The 21,666-nt window shown below is 36.3% G+C and overlaps 2 protein-coding genes across 2 annotated transcripts; both read right to left on the bottom strand.

Annotated features, from left to right (window-relative positions):
• Window positions 1–114: 114 nt before the first annotated feature.
• LOC149910824 (uncharacterized) lies at window positions 115–732 on the bottom strand. Its single transcript, XM_090106756.1, has one exon. It carries the CDS (start codon window positions 730–732, stop codon window positions 115–117), a length of 618 nt encoding a protein of 205 aa, XP_089962882.1.
• Window positions 733–7,960: 7,228 nt separating this feature from the next.
• Cat (Catalase) lies at window positions 7,961–10,431 on the bottom strand. Its single transcript, XM_090119506.1, has 2 exons — window positions 10,163–10,431; window positions 7,961–9,608 (listed from the first exon to the last, which is right to left on the bottom strand). The coding sequence occupies exons 1-2, from the start codon at window positions 10,217–10,219 to the stop codon at window positions 8,145–8,147; spliced, it is 1,521 nt and encodes a 506-aa protein (XP_089975632.1). The 5' UTR covers window positions 10,220–10,431; the 3' UTR covers window positions 7,961–8,144.
• Between the last annotated feature and the right edge of the window lie 11,235 nt (window positions 10,432–21,666).

The following is a 21,666-nucleotide window of genomic DNA, read 5'->3' as shown; positions in this document are numbered from 1 at the left end:
AGCGTCAACAACTGTAGGTACTAAAAAGATTGTATCAGCTGCATTGAAATAAAAAACATAGTAAAGGGATTGAATTTAATAGAAGGAAATAAGGAGTTAGGAGCGGTACGTAAGTCACCTCTTCGCTTTGGGTCTGGTGCTGTAGAGCGAGCGGTTGAGCATGAGGAACATGTTGCGCAGCGGGTAAGCGCGCCGGCGCGTCCGGTAGCGTGCTCGCAGCTCGCCCGGCCCTCCCGCGCACCCCGAGCCCTCCGCGCCGCTCGCGCCCCCCGCTCTCGCGCCCTCCGCCCGTGGGGGGGACAACGTCATGTCCCGCCGCCGGTGCCCGCGATGCCAACTCCGGATCTCACTCTGCTGCTTGTGCAATTCCTCAAACTTTTGTATTATCTGCTCGTTTTGCTTTGCGATACGTTCTGTCACGAGTTTCATCTGAGATAGGTCGTTGTTTATTTTAGGCAGTTGTATCTTATTCACCAACTCAAATTTATCGGCAATGTTGTCGAGAGCGGCCAGGAGCGCGTTCAAGTTGGGAAAGGAGAGGTTCGCGTGAGCGGAGGGCTGCTTGCACGCAGCGCAACGCCAGGCGCGCCGCCGGTCGCCCCCCGCGGCCCCCTCCAGTTGCAGCTGCTGCTCGCTGGCGCCGCTGCAGCGGGGATGGAACTTCGCATCGCAATTGCTGCATTTGATTCCCTCGCAGTTACGCAGTGAATGCTGACAACGCTGACAAATCATTCTACAAACATAAAAGCTTAGGTAGTACACGTCGTATAAATTATTTAATGAAAATATTACAAAGTACCATACATAAGTAATAATTACTCCAAAACTAAATTGATGATTAGGTACCCAAATTTTCACATCAAGTCAAAATCTATCCTACGAGAATATGAGATATATTATGAGATATTTTCATATGAATCGGTCAAATGAAATTTTGAAAACCATGAGAATTTATGAACACTTGAACATTCAGAATAGTGATGTCAATATTCTTCTTGGTGCACTTTAAGGTGAAAATAATTTAAGTAATTGAAATTATGATCATCTCGTCACATTCGTAACAAATATTGGAAATGTTATAAAAATAAACAAGAATGACAGTAAAGAATCGGACAATCTCAAATTTGACTTTGACAGATAATGACTTTGGTATAAAGTTTAAATAAATATGTAATTAAATACCTATACCTACTCTTTGGGTCAATACTTCAGGGTGCTTGAGGCTAGCCGTGGGCTAGCCATAGCCTAACTAACAACGTACAACTGTGGCAGAGTACAGCGAAGGCCGGCCTCACATTATCACGTAGCTGGAATCCTCCTCGGAATTCAGAATCCGAATTCAGAAGGCTATGCCTATATTATGTATAGACGATACGATGGAAATGCATACGTATATAGTTAAGGTATATTGATTGTTTAATAAGAAATTTTGTTTCATTCAAGTAAGTAACACAATCCAAAGAAATATTTTTTTTAATTTTTGGTCTATCTGTTCCTGTTTTTTGGTGTACAGCCTTAGAGTATATATTACAGTAGTATAAATATCTATTCTAAGTGTACAGCTATTAGTTCTCAGAAATATAATATAGAATGAATTAAGTTTATTTTAATTAATATACCTACGTTGATAACGGCAACAGATATGGAAGCTTGAAATATTCACAGGTGAAACGAGAAATCTTTATGATATACGTTGAAACCTTGGTTGAAACAATAAAAAGGAAATTGGAACAAACAAATCACAATTATATTATACTAGCAATGCCCTGCGGTTTCACCCGCATAGATAGCGATATCGTGACAGTGAAAAGTCTACTATAGCCTCAAGTTTAAAATCACCTTCACCCCTTCCCGCACTACTCCTGCTTATTGCATTAAATAGTACCTATACCTATTATTTTCAGTAGATTGACACTTTTAAAAATTCGTTATATCTTTGGAATGGAATATCCAATTTTTTAAAATTTAAAAAGTAAGTATTTTGCAGGTGTTGAAACAGTCTATAATAAAACATCATTTAATGGGATAAGGATTAATATATGTGTATGGATAGCATGGTTTGATTACTGTCGGCACTTCTATTTACTTTGAAAACGTAAAAAAGCTGTTGTAGTAACATAACTACTGAAGATGGACATATGGTATCGCGGACTTTCTTGTAGATATTGATCCATTCTATGATACCGTAGAACATAAAACACTTTCTTCTTTCTATTCTATTAACATATTTTTTTTGTTCTATCTTCAATAGATTCCGCAGCGCACGCGATGGCCGATGACAGAAGTTTTATTGAGGAATTTTTTACACCTTGTGTTACATTATTGCATTTTTGGTAAGGATCTCTATTTTTTTTCAAAATGCAATATAGCCTATGTTGCTCAGTGCAGCTTTCTAATGGTGAAAGAATTTTTGAAATCGGTCCAATAGTTTATGCGTGAAAACCATACATACATAATTACATAATTACAAACATTTCCTCTTTATAATATTAGTATAGATTATAAACATTTATAACAAACTAGCGGTCCGCCCCGGCTTCGCCCGTGGTACATATGAAAAATAGATGTTGGCCGATTCTCAGACTTACCCGATATGCACAGAAAATTTTCCGAGAATCGGTCCACCCGTTTCGGAGGAGTATGCAGACTAACATTGTGACACGAGAATTTTATATATAAGAAATATCGAGTCGAGGAGAAATTTGTGTTGGAACAATTAATATAAAATTGTACAGGGTGTCCCACCGTTGTTTAAGTATTTTTTAAGTAATCAGTATATGCAAGACTACAAGTTCCTTCGCGCTTAGTATACCGATAGCGGGACACCCTGTATACAGATGTACTAGATAGTAGATACTGAATCGTTTGCTGCAAGTGTTTAAACGCCTGTTGGTATACTAGAGCACAAAACCAGTTTCACGTATAATACACGTAAATTTTTCGCACATCGTTTTTCGTAAATAATTTAAGTGTTGTTCTCCATTCTCTATATTAATATCATAAAAAAATGATTTTGTAGTGCAGTAATCATTAAAATTTTAACTAATATAAATTCATAAGAAATTTCGCTAAAATAGGTGAATGTTACATCCACAGGTTACATTTAATATCTTAATACTATTATAAAGGCGAAAGTTTGTAAGTATGGATGTATGGATGTTTGTTACTCTTTCACGTAAAAACTACTGAACCGATTACAATGAAATTTAGCACACATATAGAGGGTAACTTGGATTAACACATAGGATAGGTTTTATCCTGGAAATCCCACGGGAACGGGAACTATGCGGGTTTTCCTTTGAAAACGCGGGCGAAGCCGCGGGCGGAAATCTAGTCTACTATATATACATCTATTTTTAGTAACCCTTCGTCTACACCTACACTACAGCTTTACCAATTACCAAAAGCATACTTAAATTCCGTAACGAAAAAACCTCACGCTCCCCACTCCGACGGACACGGAGGTGTGGCTTGAAGGCATGCTATGCAAATTGCAATAGCTTTACCGCGGCAGTCCCCGAGTGCCACACGTATTTTATATTGTTATCTGTGTCAAAGATACTATTCATACCTACTTAGTTATATTTAGCTAGATTATTAATTTTGAGGAGTCGATCCAATTCCAATATTTTAGGTATTTTATTCTTTGTGATTTCGCAACAACACTACCGACCTATAGTATTTTACTTGTGTGATCATAATCTTATAAATGTAGTATCGGTTGTAGTTCCTATATCCGACATGGATAAGAGTTTTTTAATCAGGAATAAGATACATACGTGGGTATATTACGTACTTTATGTACAGTTTATTAATTTTAAAGAAGGAAACATATTTTTACTGAAAAATCAATCTGCAATCCACCCGTTGACTATAATACATTATAGGTAGTCAACTTGTGGACTGCAGATTCATTTATCAGTAAAATATATTAATACATATTTAGCTATTTTTAACAATTTTTATATAAATAAGTACTAGGTACATGATATACATATTAACAAATGTAATCCATACTAATATTATAAATGCGAAAGTAACTCTGTCTGTCTGTCTGTTACTCAATCACGCCTAAACTACTTAACCAATTTGCATGAAATTTGGTATGGAGATATTTTGATACCCGAGAAAGGACATAGGCTACCTTTTATTGAGAAATATGTACCACGGGCGAAGCCGGGGCGGACCTCTAGTTTCACATATTTTAATACAGAATTTCGATTGAGTCATTTGAAAATTGAAGTTTGGCGCATTGACCATTTTTGTCGTAGTAGCAAGACCTTGACCTCTGCTCACGTTAGAACTTATAGAATACATTAATAAAATTAAAATTATACCTACTTCACGACTAGGACTGCGCGATGTGTTGAAAATAATACCCGAAAAAAAAAAGCAAAAAGTAAATTATTCTTATCGACTATCAAGTTCATAAGTTTCTAAGACTAGAATGATTAAAATAAACATTTATTAGGTACCTATTTGATAGTTCGTTAGAAATGTACTCGTAAGATTTAACATTGACCTGCTACTTATAGAGCACGGAGCATGTGGCACAGTGACAGCTCGAGGAATTAGCGGAGAGCGAGGCGAGGCCGCCCGGTCGCGCGGCGCGCAGGCCGAGCGTGCTGCGCGGGCTGCTCGCCTCGATGCGGGCACGCCCGCCGCCGGCCGCTCGCCTAATATTTGGTGCATCTTGTATAACACATTAAATAATAACTAATATCCGTATAAAAAAATATATGATAGGTACTTATCAGAATTTCATACATTCAAATTAAATTAGGGTGATTGCGCTGGTTTTCGTCCAGTTATGGGAGTTGCCAACTTTGTGATGCGAAATAAATATTTTGGAGCACCCTTCCTTAAACATATAATATTTTTATTTAGTCCTTATATAGTCTTCTTTAAGATAATATTAAGTGAAAATAAATCATTTTGACGTATCTTTTTATTTAAATTATTTTCTGCAAAAGTAGGGTAAATGCTAGTTTTCGTCCAAAAAAACTGGTTTTCGTCCTAGTGTAAGCTAGTTTTCGACCACCGTGTAGAAAAAGGAGGGTAGGTCAACTATTAAGTTAAAAACCAATTACAGGTAAATATATACATACTTTTATTTAATCAACATCACAATTTCTCACTACCTTACAGGTTTAGTTTTACTAATAATAATCAATATAACTAGTCAACACTGAGATCTATGTAGCACTTGGCAGTCTTTATATGCGTTAGTGATGACTGATTAATCATTCGTAATAAAGAAAGGAATGCGTTACTTACAATGTAAATGAATAAAGTAATAATTATTATAGGACTGAGAAATTACATCAAAACAACAGAAATATTCATTCTAATACTTTGTTTATCAAATGAAACGTACTATATTAAACACAGCCATAATAATACGTTTTAGCTACTAAAATAAACTATACTATACCTTACTGAACTATGCATTATTGTCTTACTGATGCCTTTATTCTTTAAGATTCTTCAGTGTACGTAGCGTTTTTTTTTCTAGCTTTCTTAGACTCCTTCGAGGCCATCTAAAAACAATAAGATCTTTCTTAGGATACGTTGAGTAAGTAGAATAAAAAAATATTGCATTGGCAAAACAGACCTAGAATAAAAGATGATACTCAAGTGAATTATAATCAAGAAAAATACAGTGTATTATGTCTGACCTACCCCCATTTATGCCACGAATAATTGACTCTACTTCACATAAGGAGAATGATACATGACTGAATGAATGACAATATTAGGTACCTACAACACTCTGGCCCTCACCAATTATTTATAAGGAAGATACTGAATAGAAAACTTTTCAATACGTAAAAAAGACGAAAAGTACTGCAAAAGAATAGCCATTTTTAATTTTTGTCCACTCCAATACTCATTCATGGACGAAAACTGAAACGTTTGAAGCTAAATTTAGTTTTCGTCCACTTCTTTAAATATTTTTTTATTTTGGCAGCACTGACAAAGCAGTGGACGGAAACCAAAAAATCTAAACTAATAGCAATAAAGATCACTTCGGGAGAAACTATTCAGTATTTTAAAGGTCCGATACAGTAAAAAGAACCTAACAAATATTCACGTAGCTGTTTGAGTTTTCGTCCACTTGGACGAAAACCAAATATTTTGAGAATTTGGTAACCTAGTATCCGTCCACTTAATTTTTCGAAGAGTATTATAAAAAAGTATGATAAACACTTCTAATTGCGTTTAATAGGCTTATAACTAAACATACGTACCAAAAACATTACGTTAACTAGCTAAAACAGTGATTTAACTTACCATGAACTTTTCTCGCCGGCAAATTTTTCTCTCGCGCGATGACATCTGCAAGGCACGGATGGGAAGCGGCCACTTTTACGTTAATTTTTTGAACTCTCTTCTTGTCAAATCAAATTTTGATGTTGATAGTACTGTTGCTTACACATTAAGGACCGTAAAAAGTGCAAACTTGCGCGGGAAGGTAGGTTTGTATTCAAGTTTTACGCACGTGATTGTAGCAGGTCAGTCAAATGGACGAAAACCGAAACTGGACGGCAAACCAGCGCAATTACCCTACTAAGTACATACCAGGTACATACCTAGTTACTTGGACGTGAAAGTTTGTGAATAACAGAGATAAAAGTAGATAGGTAGACCTGTACCTATATCTTAATCGGAATTTAAATGATAAATCGTCGAGTAAATATTTGAGTTTATCTAATCATTAAATTCGCTTTTTCATACGAATCACGTGTGAATTCATATAATAATTATAATAACATGTTATTACGATTATACAGATTGTGTTTTTCCTTGGATGATACACACTATAATGTAATAAAACCGGCCAAGTGCGAGATGGACCCGCGCACGAAGGGTTCCGTCATCCTTGTGGATTCCGCACTATGGGAACCCCCCTTAATATGTATAGGTATGTATATATATATATTTTAGTATTTGTTGTTATAACGGCAACGGAAATTATGAAATACGTTATTTGTGAAAATTTCAGCTTTCTAGCTATCACGGTTTATGAGATACAGCCTGGAGACAGACAAACAGACAGACAACAAAGTCTCAATAATAGGGTCCCGTTTTTCCGTTTCTGCACGGAACCCTAAAAATGAATCGCAAACTGTATTGGTAAACAGTAAACACATAACTCAAGACGGCTGAACCAATTTCGTTAATTCTTCTTTTATAATATTCGTTAAAGTAAGTACTTACGAGGATGGTTTTTAATTTATGGAAAATGTAAAAATGTACCGCGGGCCGCGCCGGGGCGGACAATATAGATGCACACTTTTAACATTACGCTAATATATGTATTAGGTAGGTAATTAGTTAAAGTATATTTCTAATCAAAGCTTTAACTGTTAAAAAAAGTTACCATTCACTCAAACTCAAACCGTACCGAAGGGTAAAATAGGACCCTATTACTGAGACTTCGTTGTATGTCTGTCTGTCTCCAGGCTGTATCTCATAAACCGTGATAGCTAGAAAGCTGAAATTTTCACAAATGATGTATTTCCGTTGCTGCTATTACAAAAAATACTAAAAATTAATAAAAATAAAATATCAAGAGGCGTCCCCATAGTACGGAACCCTTCGTGCGCGAGACTGACTCGCACTTGGCCGGTGTGGTTTGCGTATGAATGAGTTAGCTAGATTAAAATTTGGTACATATATGAATTATTATTACCTATATGTTTTCTGTTCATCCGAGTTATAGTAATATGTAATTATAATCTTCATTTTTTCCTACAACAAGTCTTCATAAGTAGGACTGTAAGTAAATGTTATTATAAAAGTCGTGATATTTGTGGCGCATTTGTTGTTAAGCTACAGCACTGCCAACTTTCATCAAAATCCGTTCAGTAGGTTTGACCTGATTGAGTTACTAATACAAGTTTGTAATTTGTGTATTTAAATACTAACTGAGATCGAGCGCAAAATAAAACAATAATGTAGGTATTATAAAAAAAAAATTTAATCCATTATTTCTTATAAAAGAGTCTTATATTTTGTACCTGTGCTCCCAAGAGGATCGATTAAAAATCTAAAACTTATAGCTAGTCATGTAGATAGCACCCAATGAGTCCCAGTAGCGCGGCGTGTGTGGCGGTGGCGGCGGTCGGCGGCGTGGCGGCCTACAGGTTGGCCTGGTGCCTCTTGTAGGGCGCGAGCGCGGCGGCCACCTTGCTGCCCAGCTCGGGGTGCACCTGCGCCAGCAGCTTGACGGCGCGCTCCTGGATGAAGCCGGCCGCGTCCTTGAGGTTGGCCGCCAGGTAGCGCACGCAGCGCTCGCGCTCCGCCTCGTCGAACACGCGCGTGTACAGCGCCGTGGCCTGCGCGAAGTTCTCCTCGCTCTGGCCGCTGTCGAAGCGGTCCACGTCGCCGGCCAGGTGGTAGCGCGGCTGCAGGCGCGCCGCGCGGGGGCACTCCTGCGGGCCCGAGAACGAGTTCGGGAAGTAGTTGGGGCCGCCGTCCTGGTTGCACATTGTCTGCGGCCCGTCGCGTTGGTAGTTAGACACGGTCACGCGGAACGGGCAGTTGACGGGGATCTGCAAGTAGTTGGCGCCGAGGCGGTGGCGGTGCGTGTCGCTGTACGCGAAAAGCCGCCCCTGCAGCATCTTGTCGGGCGACGGCTCAATGCCGGGCACCATGTTGGACGGGCTGAACGCGATCTGCTCCACCTCCGCGAAGTAGTTCTTGGGGTTCCTATCGAGGACCAGTTTTCCGACGGGAATGAGAGGGTAGTCGGCGTGGGGCCAAATTTTGGTCATATCGAACGGATTGAACTTGCAGCTCTCCGCTTGAGCCATGGTCATGATCTGGATGTGTAGTGTCCACGAGGGGAAATCTCCTTTTGCTATTGCGTTGTACAGGTCCCTAATGGAATAGTCGGGATCCGAGGAGGCTAGCTCGGCGGCCTTTTCCACTGTCAGGTTTTTAATGCCCTGGTTGGTCTTGAAATGGAACTTCACATAGTGTGGAACTCCTTGCGCATTGATCATTTTGAATGTGTGGGAACCGTACCCATTCATAAATCTGAAGCCATCAGGAATACCTCGGTCACCGAACAAATATATCAACTGATGCATGGTTTCAGGTCTGAGGGTCATGAAGTCCCAGAACATATCGGCGTCCTTTAAGTGTGTAGCCGGGTTCCTCTTCTGAGTGTGGATGAAGCTCGGGAACAGAGTTGGATCTCTTATGAAGAAAATGGGAGTATTGTTTCCAACGATATCCCAAATACCGTCATCTGTGTACATCTTGATGGCGAATCCTCTGGGGTCCCTCACGGTGTCGGCAGATCCACTCTCTCCACCGACGGTCGAGAAACGCATGGCGATTGGTGTTTTCTTGCCCACATTTTCAAAAACTTTGGCAGCGCAGTACTTGGTGATGTCATGAGTCACCTCAAAGTACCCAAATGCACCACCTCCTTTTGCATGTACCACTCTCTCGGGAATTCTTTCTCTGTCAAAGGATGACATTTCATCTAAGAAATTGGCATCTTGCAACAATACAGGACCATTCTTTCCTACTGTTAAGACTCCTGTTTTCACACCTACGGGTGCTCCATACTTAGTGGTGATAATGGGTGTGTCCTGAAAGGATATAAAAAAAGTTAATTCACTTCATATAAATTAGAATTTTGTTAAAGGTCAAGTTCAGTGTTAAGTTAGCTTTAAATTAGTTATTTGAATTATTAAAATAAATTACAGTATATTTTATCTAGTAAACATTATTCGCATAGCATTTGCTTCATTGACATTAGCATAAAGTAAATTTAAATACAATTATTGAGTTTGCATAGTAATTCAGGTATGTGAAAATAAGTAAAACTTCATGAATATCATTTTGTTAATGACTTTTAATTAAAATAATTGTTGACACCAACAACTACAGTAATACAAAGTCAGATAATGCAGTGCAAAGTTCACTTAGATATTAATGTTTCAATAAAATATATTAGATAAAGATAAGGATTAAAGTACATTCCTAAGTAGAAACGTCCTTATAAACAAATCAGGGGTTTTCAAATTTAAATGAATAGTGAGAATCATTATTTCGCAATATCCAAACAAGACTCGTACCAGTTGCTCAGGGCTAGAATATTGTTGTTGATGATATATGGCTTTCGGTATGTCAATCTATTTACCTTAACGGATTTCTTGAAGTTAACGAGTTGTTCGGAGGCGGGGTCTCTCGCAGCCATTTTATAGTAGTTTAGAGACACTGTACAACAAGCGACGGAGCGACGCACTGTACGCGTACCGTGTCACAAATACTGCTTCTTCGCTGCGCCAGCGCGTTTATATAGAGTCGCCTGTGATAAACAACTATCACACGAGCACTTCGTAGGCAATGTAGATTCGCATACGAATAATTACACACGTATGATAACACATTTATTGTTATGTTTTAATCGCTGTAGTTTTTGTAAATCGACCGAAATAGACAATCTATAAACATAAGATTAAGATTATTAGTAACTAAATATTAAGCAAAATCTAAAAACAGAAAATAAACTAGTGTGGTTTAAAATTAGAAGGAACCAAATTTACTATGATTCACTGAACACGAAAACAAAGTAACATAATATTGTATAATATGTTTAATATGTTAAAAAGGTACCCCGTACCTACTTACTACTACGAGTATGTACGAAGAAAGCAAATAAATCTGTCAATGTCTTGTCAATGTCACTTTTGCAGAGTACTGAGGCGTCTTTCCAAACTATACAAGGCCAGTACGCAACGGTGTGAAACTAATCACGTATAGTTTGGAAATAACTTTTTTACAAAGTTCTTCCAATCTATACAACAGCAGTACGCAAATACTCGCGTATACTTTGTAGTGAAGTAAGTAAGAATAGCGCTCCAAAATATACAGCGCCAGTACGCATGCAGACTAATCGTGTATGTTTCGGAGTAAGCGCGGCGTCTATCCATTGCTCGCGTTTATATTATTGTATATTGCTGTTTTGAAATCTATTATTAAAATGCATGTGTATTGTGTATGTAATGACTATGCTGCACGACTTAAAATTGAAAATAGTGCTAAAATGTAAGAATCTAATAAGTCCAGAAGAAAACGGTTGCGAGGCGAGGGAGCCCCGGGGCTCCTATTTTTGTGTAGTTAAAAAAAACACGAACCTAACCTAACCCATAGGTAACCCTTATAATATGTGTTACCTATTTATTTTTCTAAGCTTACCTAATAATATTTTTATTCCATATTATACTGAATCAATCAAAAAGAATAAAAGTAGATAGATCTTTACAAATCTATCTTGTACTTTACTGTACAAATCTTTTATTGTCTATATATTTATTATTTCGCTCAAGCGTAAGTGGTATATTTAGTTATAATTTGCGTACTGATCGTGTATAGTTTGGAACGAAGAAGCAAGCATCCGCGTTACACAGTATACACGATCAGTACGCAAAATTCGTGTATATATTGTAATAACAAACTTAAAAACAGCATTACAAAGTATACACGAGCAGTTTCCTATGGTTGCGTTCTGGCTATGTATAGTTTGGAAATACGCAGTACTGAGTAGGTAAATTTCAATTTTCATTCATCACTTTCTTCATACATCTTCTATACAATATATTTTTATATTTATTTATTACATAATAAAACAGTAAAAAAACCGCGTCTGTACACTGAATAGGTATAATATATTAAAAAAATAAAAGGAGAGGGTTTAGGAAAAGAAGGGGTAGAGAAAACGAATCCAAAAAAAATAATTCTGTGTTTGTACACGCTAATCTCAGGAACTACTGGACGGATTTGAATGATGTCGTATTGGGAGATCAGAAAATAACCACCAGACATAAAGTTGAGGTCACTGCAGGCATCTATATGGCAGAAATCAAAGAATTCTCAAAAACGAAAAAAAGTCTCCGCATGTTGGATGTCGAGAATGTTACCCGACGAGAAGAATATCAGATCACAAAGTGTCAGTTGCGATTGCTGACATTCAAAAATAGACATTCCAATTGCTTGAGTACCCACCCTATTCGTCAGATCTAACTTTTAGTGATTTCTACCTCTTTCCTCGGCACAAGAAACACCTTAGAAGCAAGAAATTTGAAGTCGATAGCTAAGTGTTAGCTGCTGTTGAGGGGGTTTTGAGGATAATTTCGAACTTCGAAGTTTTTGTTTTCTAAGGAAATTCAGAGTTTTAAAAAAAAGTAAGTTTAACCTAGTTAATACATAATTATTTTAACTATCATCACATGATAACTACGTTGATCCTGTGATAAAATTAAATTTATAAACCAACGCAATCAAAAGATACAGGTACTGCCGTTTATTTATTATTTACTAGCGGTCCACCCCGGCTTCGCCCGTGGTACATATTTACGTTTTTTCTACATAAAAACCATCCTCGTACTTCAAGGAATATAATAAAAAAAGAATTATCGAAATCGGTTCAGCCGTTCTCGAGTTATGCGCTTACCAACACATTTTGCGATTCATTTTTATATATAAGATGAATCGCAAAATGGGTTGTATGAATCGCAAAATCCAAATTCATTTTTATATATACATAACTACATAAATTGCTATTTTACATATTTAATGCTGCAAATTTTCGCTTATTTCAACATTCGTAGGGGAATCAAAACCCGGTATTCCGGTATTTCCCGTGAACACAGAATCCTGAAATTTGCAATGAAGCAACGTTGTATCGTTATAACATTGCTTAAATTAATCAGTACCTACCAAATTAATTAATTAATTAATTAACAGGCTAAACAAAATCACGGTGTACCTATATTATCAACAATACCTAATTATCTTCGTGTAACTGTTGTTTCTCAAACTCGTTTACATTTCCAAACATGAAGGCTTGTGTTTGAACTACGTTTCCAATTTGTTTACAAAATATGGTCTCATCATATAGTTATCAGTTTTCTAGTAGGAAAGTGCTAATTATTAATTATTATAATGTAATGTTTTGTTGTCCGAGATAACCTCCTGTAAACATTATTCATATTATAGATAAACAATATCGATAGATGGTTGATAGCATGCACTTACTAATTATATTTATCTTTAGATAGTATAGGATACACATAGGTATACACTATCTAATGGAGTTGAGACGTATGTCATCATACACATCATTGCTCTCACGCCCTCGAGTTTCGATACATATGAACTACATCATACTATAACCAAATTAAGGTAAGTATAGCATAATTAACTACGCAATAGAGTAGGAAGTTGTGAAATCCAAATAATCTGCAGTCAAAAAATCCGCGCTAAATAGCCGCTAACGAGCTAAACGTGGGCGAGTGCGAGCGCTAACGTCCTAACGTCCTCGGCAAACATTGCTGTGAGGCGTGAGCTGTCACCTGAGACTAGGAAGCTATGTCATCATCACACTATTTACTTATATACGTTTGATGCCAAAATAAGATATCACTTAATTGTTGTAGATGATACATTTTCTATTATATCTGTAAGTATCAGAATATTAAAACTCTTCCATTTTTATCCTAGACCTGACGCCACCTGACGCTTAATCAGCCGTAGAGATAAACTACGATAACATGGCGCGCCCCTCCAAAATTCAAAACGTTTGAAAGTATTTGTGAAATTCATAATAAATAATATAATATAATAATAAAAATTAATAATTTAATTATTATATTATTATAAATAATAATAATATAATATTTAAATATTTGTATTTCACTACACACATTGAAATGATTGAAACAGTAATTTGGAGGGGCGCGCCATGTTATCGTAGTTTATCTCTACATGTATGTGCAAATATTTTCTAATACTTACCTACGCTACATAATGATTTTTTAAACATAATAGTTATTAATATTTTACAATTAAAAAGTTACGGTCTACATCTTAATACCTACTTTTAAGTAACAAAAGCATTTCTTTCGCGTATCCGAGCCAAGTTCTGGAATCCGGGTAATACCGGTAACCGTAGACCGGATTAAAAATTAAAATATAGTCCCGCATATCTATACTAATCTATACTAATATTATAAAGCTAAAGAGTTTGTTTGTTTGTTTGAACGCACTAATCTCGGGAACTACTGATCCGATTTGAAAAATTCTTTCGGTGTTAGATATCCCATTTATCGAGGAAGGTTATAGGCTATATTTCATCACGCTACGGGCAACAGGAGTGGAGCCACGGGGGTGAAACTAATAGGTATATTATATCTCGAGGCAGTTAAGATTTATATTAATTTACTAGCTTCCGCCCACGACTTTGTACGTGCATCCCCGTTTTTCCCCGTTCCCGCAAGAATTTCGGGAAATCCTTTCTTAGCGGATGCCTACGTCCTAACATCTACCTGCATGCCAAATTTCAGCCCGATACGTCCAGTGGTTTGGGCTGTGCGTTGATAGATCACTATATCAGTCACCTTTGAGTTTTATCTTATATATAAAAATGAATCGCAAAATGTGTTGGTAAGCGCATAAGTAACTCGAGAACGGCTGAACCTATTTCGATAATTATTTTTTTATTATATTCCTTGAAGTACGAGGATGGTTTTTATGTAGAGAAAACGTAAGTACCACGAGCGAAGCCGGGGCGGACCGCTAGTCTTCTTATATATAAAAATGAATCGCAAAATGTGTTGGTAAGCGCATAACTCGAGAACGGCTTAACCGATTTCGATAATTATTTTTTTATTATATTCCTTGAAGTACGAGGATGGTTCTTATGTAGAGAAAACGTAAACATGTACCACGGGCGAAGCCGGGGCGGACCGCTAGTATAATATATAGATTATTAATATTGTTTTAGTATATTCCGTAAGCTGAATGCCGATTGAATATAGAATAATTTTCGGACGTCACTAGATAATTATAGATCACCATTCATAATACATATAGGTAGTTAGGTACATACGCATATAATTCTAGTATAATCAGTGTATGTTATGATTATCATCGTGTTTCGCGATAATGTATCAGTTGTGCAATTTGTGAGGAGTGCTGGCTCATGGCTGGGAGGCAACCGGGAGGTAGTGGAGCCCGCGCCCTGCGAGGTGGTCGGCAGGCGGGCGGTACAGGCCGAACATTAGCGCACGCAATTAGCGATGGCCCTGACATCATAGCGCAGCGTCACGTTGATTGTAACATAACGACTGCGTTATATGATAATTATTAATTATATTCATAAATAGAGCATTTAAGTATTTTAATGCTTTTCTAATCTATAATATGTATAAGATAAGCCACTCATTTATGTTTGTAAATTGTAATTATACATATATGAATCGTATTTTGTAAAACACCCCTTTTGCGTCAGGGGTTAATTAAAACAATAATTATTATGTTCCAATGGAACTAGATATAATCACGTCTAATCTCCCTTAAATGATTCGCCTATTTGTAAACCTTTATTATCTATATCTTAAACAAGTAATTTCTAGAAATAATTGCCGTGTTGACCGCAGACCGTAGGTCAGTCCGCTTTCAGGGGCACTATGTTAAATTTTTTTTATCAAGTAAGTAACTGTTTTTCGCATTATGTCAATGTTGTGATAAATCATTTTATTGGTCTTAAAATTTTGTTGGAGGTTATCGTTATCATTCCAAAAGAGGAATGATAATATAACAATTATTAAATGCGGCCTTTACAAAGTGGCCTTCGTTTTTTATGTTTTTGATTTAGAATTAGAAATTACTTGCATTATTCTGATCAATTATTGTATGGTATAGACTAATTACTGTCCCCACTTGGTCCCCACAAACGTTGTTCTGCCATACCACAGAATAATAATAATATACTACGTAATACGTATACAAGCCATACAGCATACTATTTAATCACTAAGGGATACGTAGTAGATACATATATTATTATTTATTATTAGTCTGGGGTATGATTATTGATTAATAGATGTTGACCGATTCTTAGACCTAATCAATATGCCACAGCCACAAAATATGTCAAGCCATTTCGGAAATTTTAACTACAAATACCACTACACGAAATATTTATATATTACTTCAAGTTTCGACGGTATCTCTAATATCCTATTAATAATACATATAAGACAATCTGCCATATCAAATTAACACACAATAATTTGAAACATTTAACTACTGAATGAATTATGCTTAAAATATTGTTCCAGCCACAGATCACAGAAACTTCCAGCATTCAATCGACTGTACAATGTACAGTCGAAGCAATTTACTTCACACTTGAGCAGTTTCGCTGCCGAAACATGCTTACTGTAGTAATACGCTTGCGAACAAAAATGTACACGCATGTTTAATGATTTCTTTGTTTCAGTCTATTTTTTTTAAATAAATATATGTAAGTATTAAATTTAATTAGGTAGAGATAAACTACGATAACATGGCGCGCCCCTCCAAAATTCAAAACGTTTGATAGTATTTGTGAAAGTATTTACAATGCACCACCCAGATTCACAACGCATGTGTGCGTAATGAGACGGCCGTCAAACAAAAACAAATCCACGGATTTGTTGCTCGACGCTCACGTCTAATCGCTCATTATTATTAGTAATGGCGCTGCACTGACGTATTCTATGAAAACGACACGTGCGTTGTATTGTCTTGGGCGCTCGGCAACTTATGATTAGTTGACCAACAAATCTGGACGTAAAGTACTAAAGACGAATACGTACAACTACATACAAACTCCTTCGTAAGGATGTCACTACACACATTGAAACAGTAATTTGGAGGGGCGCGCCATGTTATCGTAGTTTATCTATACCAATTTTTAATATTCTCTATGACGCTAAGCCCCCCTAGACAAGTGGCTTTCTATTATGAATGTATGAGATTGACGTTTGATTACGACGACGACGACGATTGATTACGTCAATCTCATACATTCATAATCTATTCTATTCAACTTTACGCTAATAGAAAGCCACTTGTCTAGGGGGGCAGAGCAGATTATGTAAAGTGAAATCCCATGTCCCCAAGCAGGGTAAGGGGCAGATTTATTATGCATACATCTGTTTCATAGATCGATTTTCTTTAGCGAAAAGTAGGTGATCAGTGTCCTGCCAGACCGAGATGCGAGTTGCGACTTGCGACCGATGCGATTATTCCGCAACTATTGCAGATATCAAAAAACTTTAAATTGATATCGAAAGTTCTTAACCTAATGAGTGGAGATAATAAATTTTCAAAAATAAAAGGAAATATATCCAAAAATGTTGCCTGAAAAATCTCTCATATATATTCAATGTAGTTAGTTAAGTATTTATATGTGTTTAGATATTTCTCGTTACATTTTTTTAATGTTTTATTGTCATTTTAATCATTATAGTTACAAAGTACTTTCGATATCAGTTTAAAGTTTTTTGATACCTGCAATAGAAGGAATAATCGCCTACGATTTAACCCTGTATATTTATATACCTACTCGTACCATGTCGCGGTCGTACAGACTACAGTGCCCACGGCACCACGGTAGCTAACAGGCGGGGTATGAAGTGCTCTAATTGCATGTGCCTCATCCTCGTGTGTCATGACTCATGAGTGACAAATTCTTCAGTCTTAGAAACTGTATCAGCGGCTTCAACAATTGTTTTATTTTTTACTAATTTAAATGGTAAGTATATTTAAGTAGTTAGTTAGTTTTAAGAAATTCCGTTTTTTTTAATGATTTCTTGCGATCATATAGGTACCTATTATTTAAAATATTTTATATACTTTGTATAATATATGACGATCTCAGCGAAATCCAAGCTGATGGAGATTTAACTAAATGGATCACGAGTAATTTTTCTGCGCCGCGCCTTGGTCGTGGTCCGTAGAGACTCACTAGCGCGGAATTAGATGTGCGTGCACGGAATATGAAACCGTGTCCAATTATGTACATTGAATATGTTTTGGAACTCCATAATAATGACAAACTGAATGCTGAAACGTAATGTTGAGTTTTATTGGTCAGTTTAGCCTAGTAGACGTATCTAATCTGTGTTTTAGCTGTGTCTGCATCTTGACCGCGTATCATGAATCAAGGGATAGGAATCAATCCTTTGCGGTCATAAGCAGATAGTGATTGGCGGTGAAGGTTACGATGTATACCATTAAAATATAATATGTCTAATGTCGTCATAAGATCTTGCGAGTTAGATTCTAATTAGACTGTTTTTACAATATGATAGCAACATGTACACAAGTGCAATAAAAGTACCTAGACATACCTATTATAATAATTGGAAGCCGCTAAACGTCCTTCCCATTGAATGCACTTCGCTAACTAATTATTTATTTGCTCATCATAGTTGGTGATTCACAATAAATTGTAAAATAATGTGAAATAGATTTTCCAAGTAGGTAAGTACTTCGTTATATCCCGTTAAACAAAGTGCAATTAACTTAAACTGACAATTATTTTATTCCTGTTAACTTTTATAAGCATAGTGTTTGTTTATAAGTTTATTAAGAGCAGTGTTTTTTTTTATTTACCCTAATGACACAACTTATCATAAAAATGTTAAGGTAAATTAGGTATTTAGTATTAGTAGGAAAACCTCTGAACGTATCATACTGATGCGATGGTAAGCTGCCAATTATTAGTTAAGACTTCTGATTTTAAAGAATTAATAACTTAGATACTTACTTAACTAATACAGTATATACTGTGAGTATAGTGTTATATTATTATCTGTACTAATACTAATAAATACATAATAATGTGTCATGCACCTGTGCAGCAACGTGAGATGAAAAATTTAAAAACAATATCATGTTATACCTAGTGGGTATTAGGGTTTGTTACATATCAATTAATATTTAACATTATTTTAAAAGACTTAGTTAAATTACGAAATGATTAAGTACAACTATATCGAAATACTTAATTTATTCTTGTTTATTTCTTTTTGATAACAACTTTTACTCGTCCATTATAATCGATGTCTTATGCACATGAAATAAAATATAAACAAATAAAATTGTTATTCAAAAATTTACCAGATAATCACAGCCATCCACTTGATAAGGCCCCTCTGAACCCCGATAATGCGATTACAATACATAAAAACTTTTTTTTATTGTCCACGATAGTGAAGTAACAATAAAATTAGGTACTTATCGTAAAGATTCTTGCTATTTATATACGCGCATATGATATAGTATACTGTATAATAGTATATATGTACCTACATATATAAATATAATATATTCTAGAAGTCCGACTCGACCCTACCTATATCTCCTTTAGGTAACAATATAAAAAAAATAACCGGGATTATCTTTATTTCTGACATTGTAGACACATCAAACTTTCCACCACGGGCGAAGCCGGGGCGGACCGCTAGTATAATATATAGATTATTAATATTGTTTTAGTATATTCCGTAAGCTGAATGCCGATTGAATATAGAATAATTTTCGGACGTCACTAGATAATTATAGATCACCATTCATAATACATATAGGTAGTTAGGTACATACGCATATAATTCTAGTATAATCAGTGTATGTTATGATTATCATCGTGTTTCGCGATAATGTATCAGTTGTGCAATTTGTGAGGAGTGCTGGCTCATGGCTGGGAGGCAACCGGGAGGTAGTGGAGCCCGCGCCCTGCGAGGTGGTCGGCAGGCGGGCGGTACAGGCCGAACATTAGCGCACGCAATTAGCGATGGCCCTGACATCATAGCGCAGCGTCACGTTGATTGTAACATAACGACTGCGTTATATGATAATTATTAATTATATTCATAAATAGAGCATTTAAGTATTTTAATGCTTTTCTAATCTATAATATGTATAAGATAAGCCACTCATTTATGTTTGTAAATTGTAATTATACATATATGAATCGTATTTTGTAAAACACCCCTTTTGCGTCAGGGGTTAATTAAAACAATAATTATTATGTTCCAATGGAACTAGATATAATCACGTCTAATCTCCCTTAAATGATTCGCCTATTTGTAAACCTTTATTATCTATATCTTAAACAAGTAATTTCTAGAAATAATTGCCGTGTTGACCGCAGACCGTAGGTCAGTCCGCTTTCAGGGGCACTATGTTAAATTTTTTTTATCAAGTAAGTAACTGTTTTTCGCATTATGTCAATGTTGTGATAAATCATTTTATTGGTCTTAAAATTTTGTTGGAGGTTATCGTTATCATTCCAAAAGAGGAATGATAATATAACAATTATTAAATGCGGCCTTTACAAAGTGGCCTTCGTTTTTTATGTTTTTGATTTAGAATTAGAAATTACTTGCATTATTCTGATCAATTATTGTATGGTATAGACTAATTACTGTCCCCACTTGGTCCCCACAAACGTTGTTCTGCCATACCACAGAATAATAATAATATACTACGTAATACGTATACAAGCCATACAGCATACTATTTAATCACTAAGGGATACGTAGTAGATACATATATTATTATTTATTATTAGTCTGGGGTATGATTATTGATTAATAGATGTTGACCGATTCTTAGACCTAATCAATATGCCACAGCCACAAAATATGTCAAGCCATTTCGGAAATTTTAACTACAAATACCACTACACGAAATATTTATATATTACTTCAAGTTTCGACGGTATCTCTAATATCCTATTAATAATACATATAAGACAATCTGCCATATCAAATTAACACACAATAATTTGAAACATTTAACTACTGAATGAATTATGCTTAAAATATTGTTCCAGCCACAGATCACAGAAACTTCCAGCATTCAATCGACTGTACAATGTACAGTCGAAGCAATTTACTTCACACTTGAGCAGTTTCGCTGCCGAAACATGCTTACTGTAGTAATACGCTTGCGAACAAAAATGTACACGCATGTTTAATGATTTCTTTGTTTCAGTCTATTTTTTTTAAATAAATATATGTAAGTATTAAATTTAATTAGGTAGAGATAAACTACGATAACATGGCGCGCCCCTCCAAAATTCAAAACGTTTGATAGTATTTGTGAAAGTATTTACAATGCACCACCCAGATTCACAACGCATGTGTGCGTAATGAGACGGCCGTCAAACAAAAACAAATCCACGGATTTGTTGCTCGACGCTCACGTCTAATCGCTCATTATTATTAGTAATGGCGCTGCACTGACGTATTCTATGAAAACGACACGTGCGTTGTATTGTCTTGGGCGCTCGGCAACTTATGATTAGTTGACCAACAAATCTGGACGTAAAGTACTAAAGACGAATACGTACAACTACATACAAACTCCTTCGTAAGGATGTCACTACACACATTGAAACAGTAATTTGGAGGGGCGCGCCATGTTATCGTAGTTTATCTATACCAATTTTTAATATTCTCTATGACGCTAAGCCCCCCTAGACAAGTGGCTTTCTATTATGAATGTATGAGATTGACGTTTGATTACGACGACGACGACGATTGATTACGTCAATCTCATACATTCATAATCTATTCTATTCAACTTTACGCTAATAGAAAGCCACTTGTCTAGGGGGGCAGAGCAGATTATGTAAAGTGAAATCCCATGTCCCCAAGCAGGGTAAGGGGCAGATTTATTATGCATACATCTGTTTCATAGATCGATTTTCTTTAGCGAAAAGTAGGTGATCAGTGTCCTGCCAGACCGAGATGCGAGTTGCGACTTGCGACCGATGCGATTATTCCGCAACTATTGCAGATATCA

Source organism: Colias eurytheme, chromosome 1 (genome assembly GCF_061535395.1).
Source record: "Colias eurytheme isolate Ceu_HAF_F1 chromosome 1, ilColEury1 Martin Lab GWU primary, whole genome shotgun sequence".
NCBI classification, from domain to species: Eukaryota; Metazoa; Arthropoda; class Insecta; order Lepidoptera; family Pieridae; genus Colias; species Colias eurytheme.
This window is presented reverse-complemented; position numbering and strand designations above follow the sequence as displayed.

Excerpts from the sequence above, each read along its gene's own strand:
- LOC149910824 (XM_090106756.1), bottom strand. The coding sequence starts at position 732 with ATGATTTGTCAGCGTTGTCAGCATTCACTGCGTAACTGCGAGGGAATC.
- Cat (XM_090119506.1), bottom strand. The coding sequence starts at position 10,219 with ATGGCTGCGAGAGACCCCGCCTCCGAACAACTCGTTAACTTCAAGAAA. Across the intron at positions 9,609-10,162 it reads ACTTCAAGAAATCCGTTAAG|GACACACCCATTATCACCAC; the intron begins GTAAATAGATTG and ends ATATCCTTTCAG.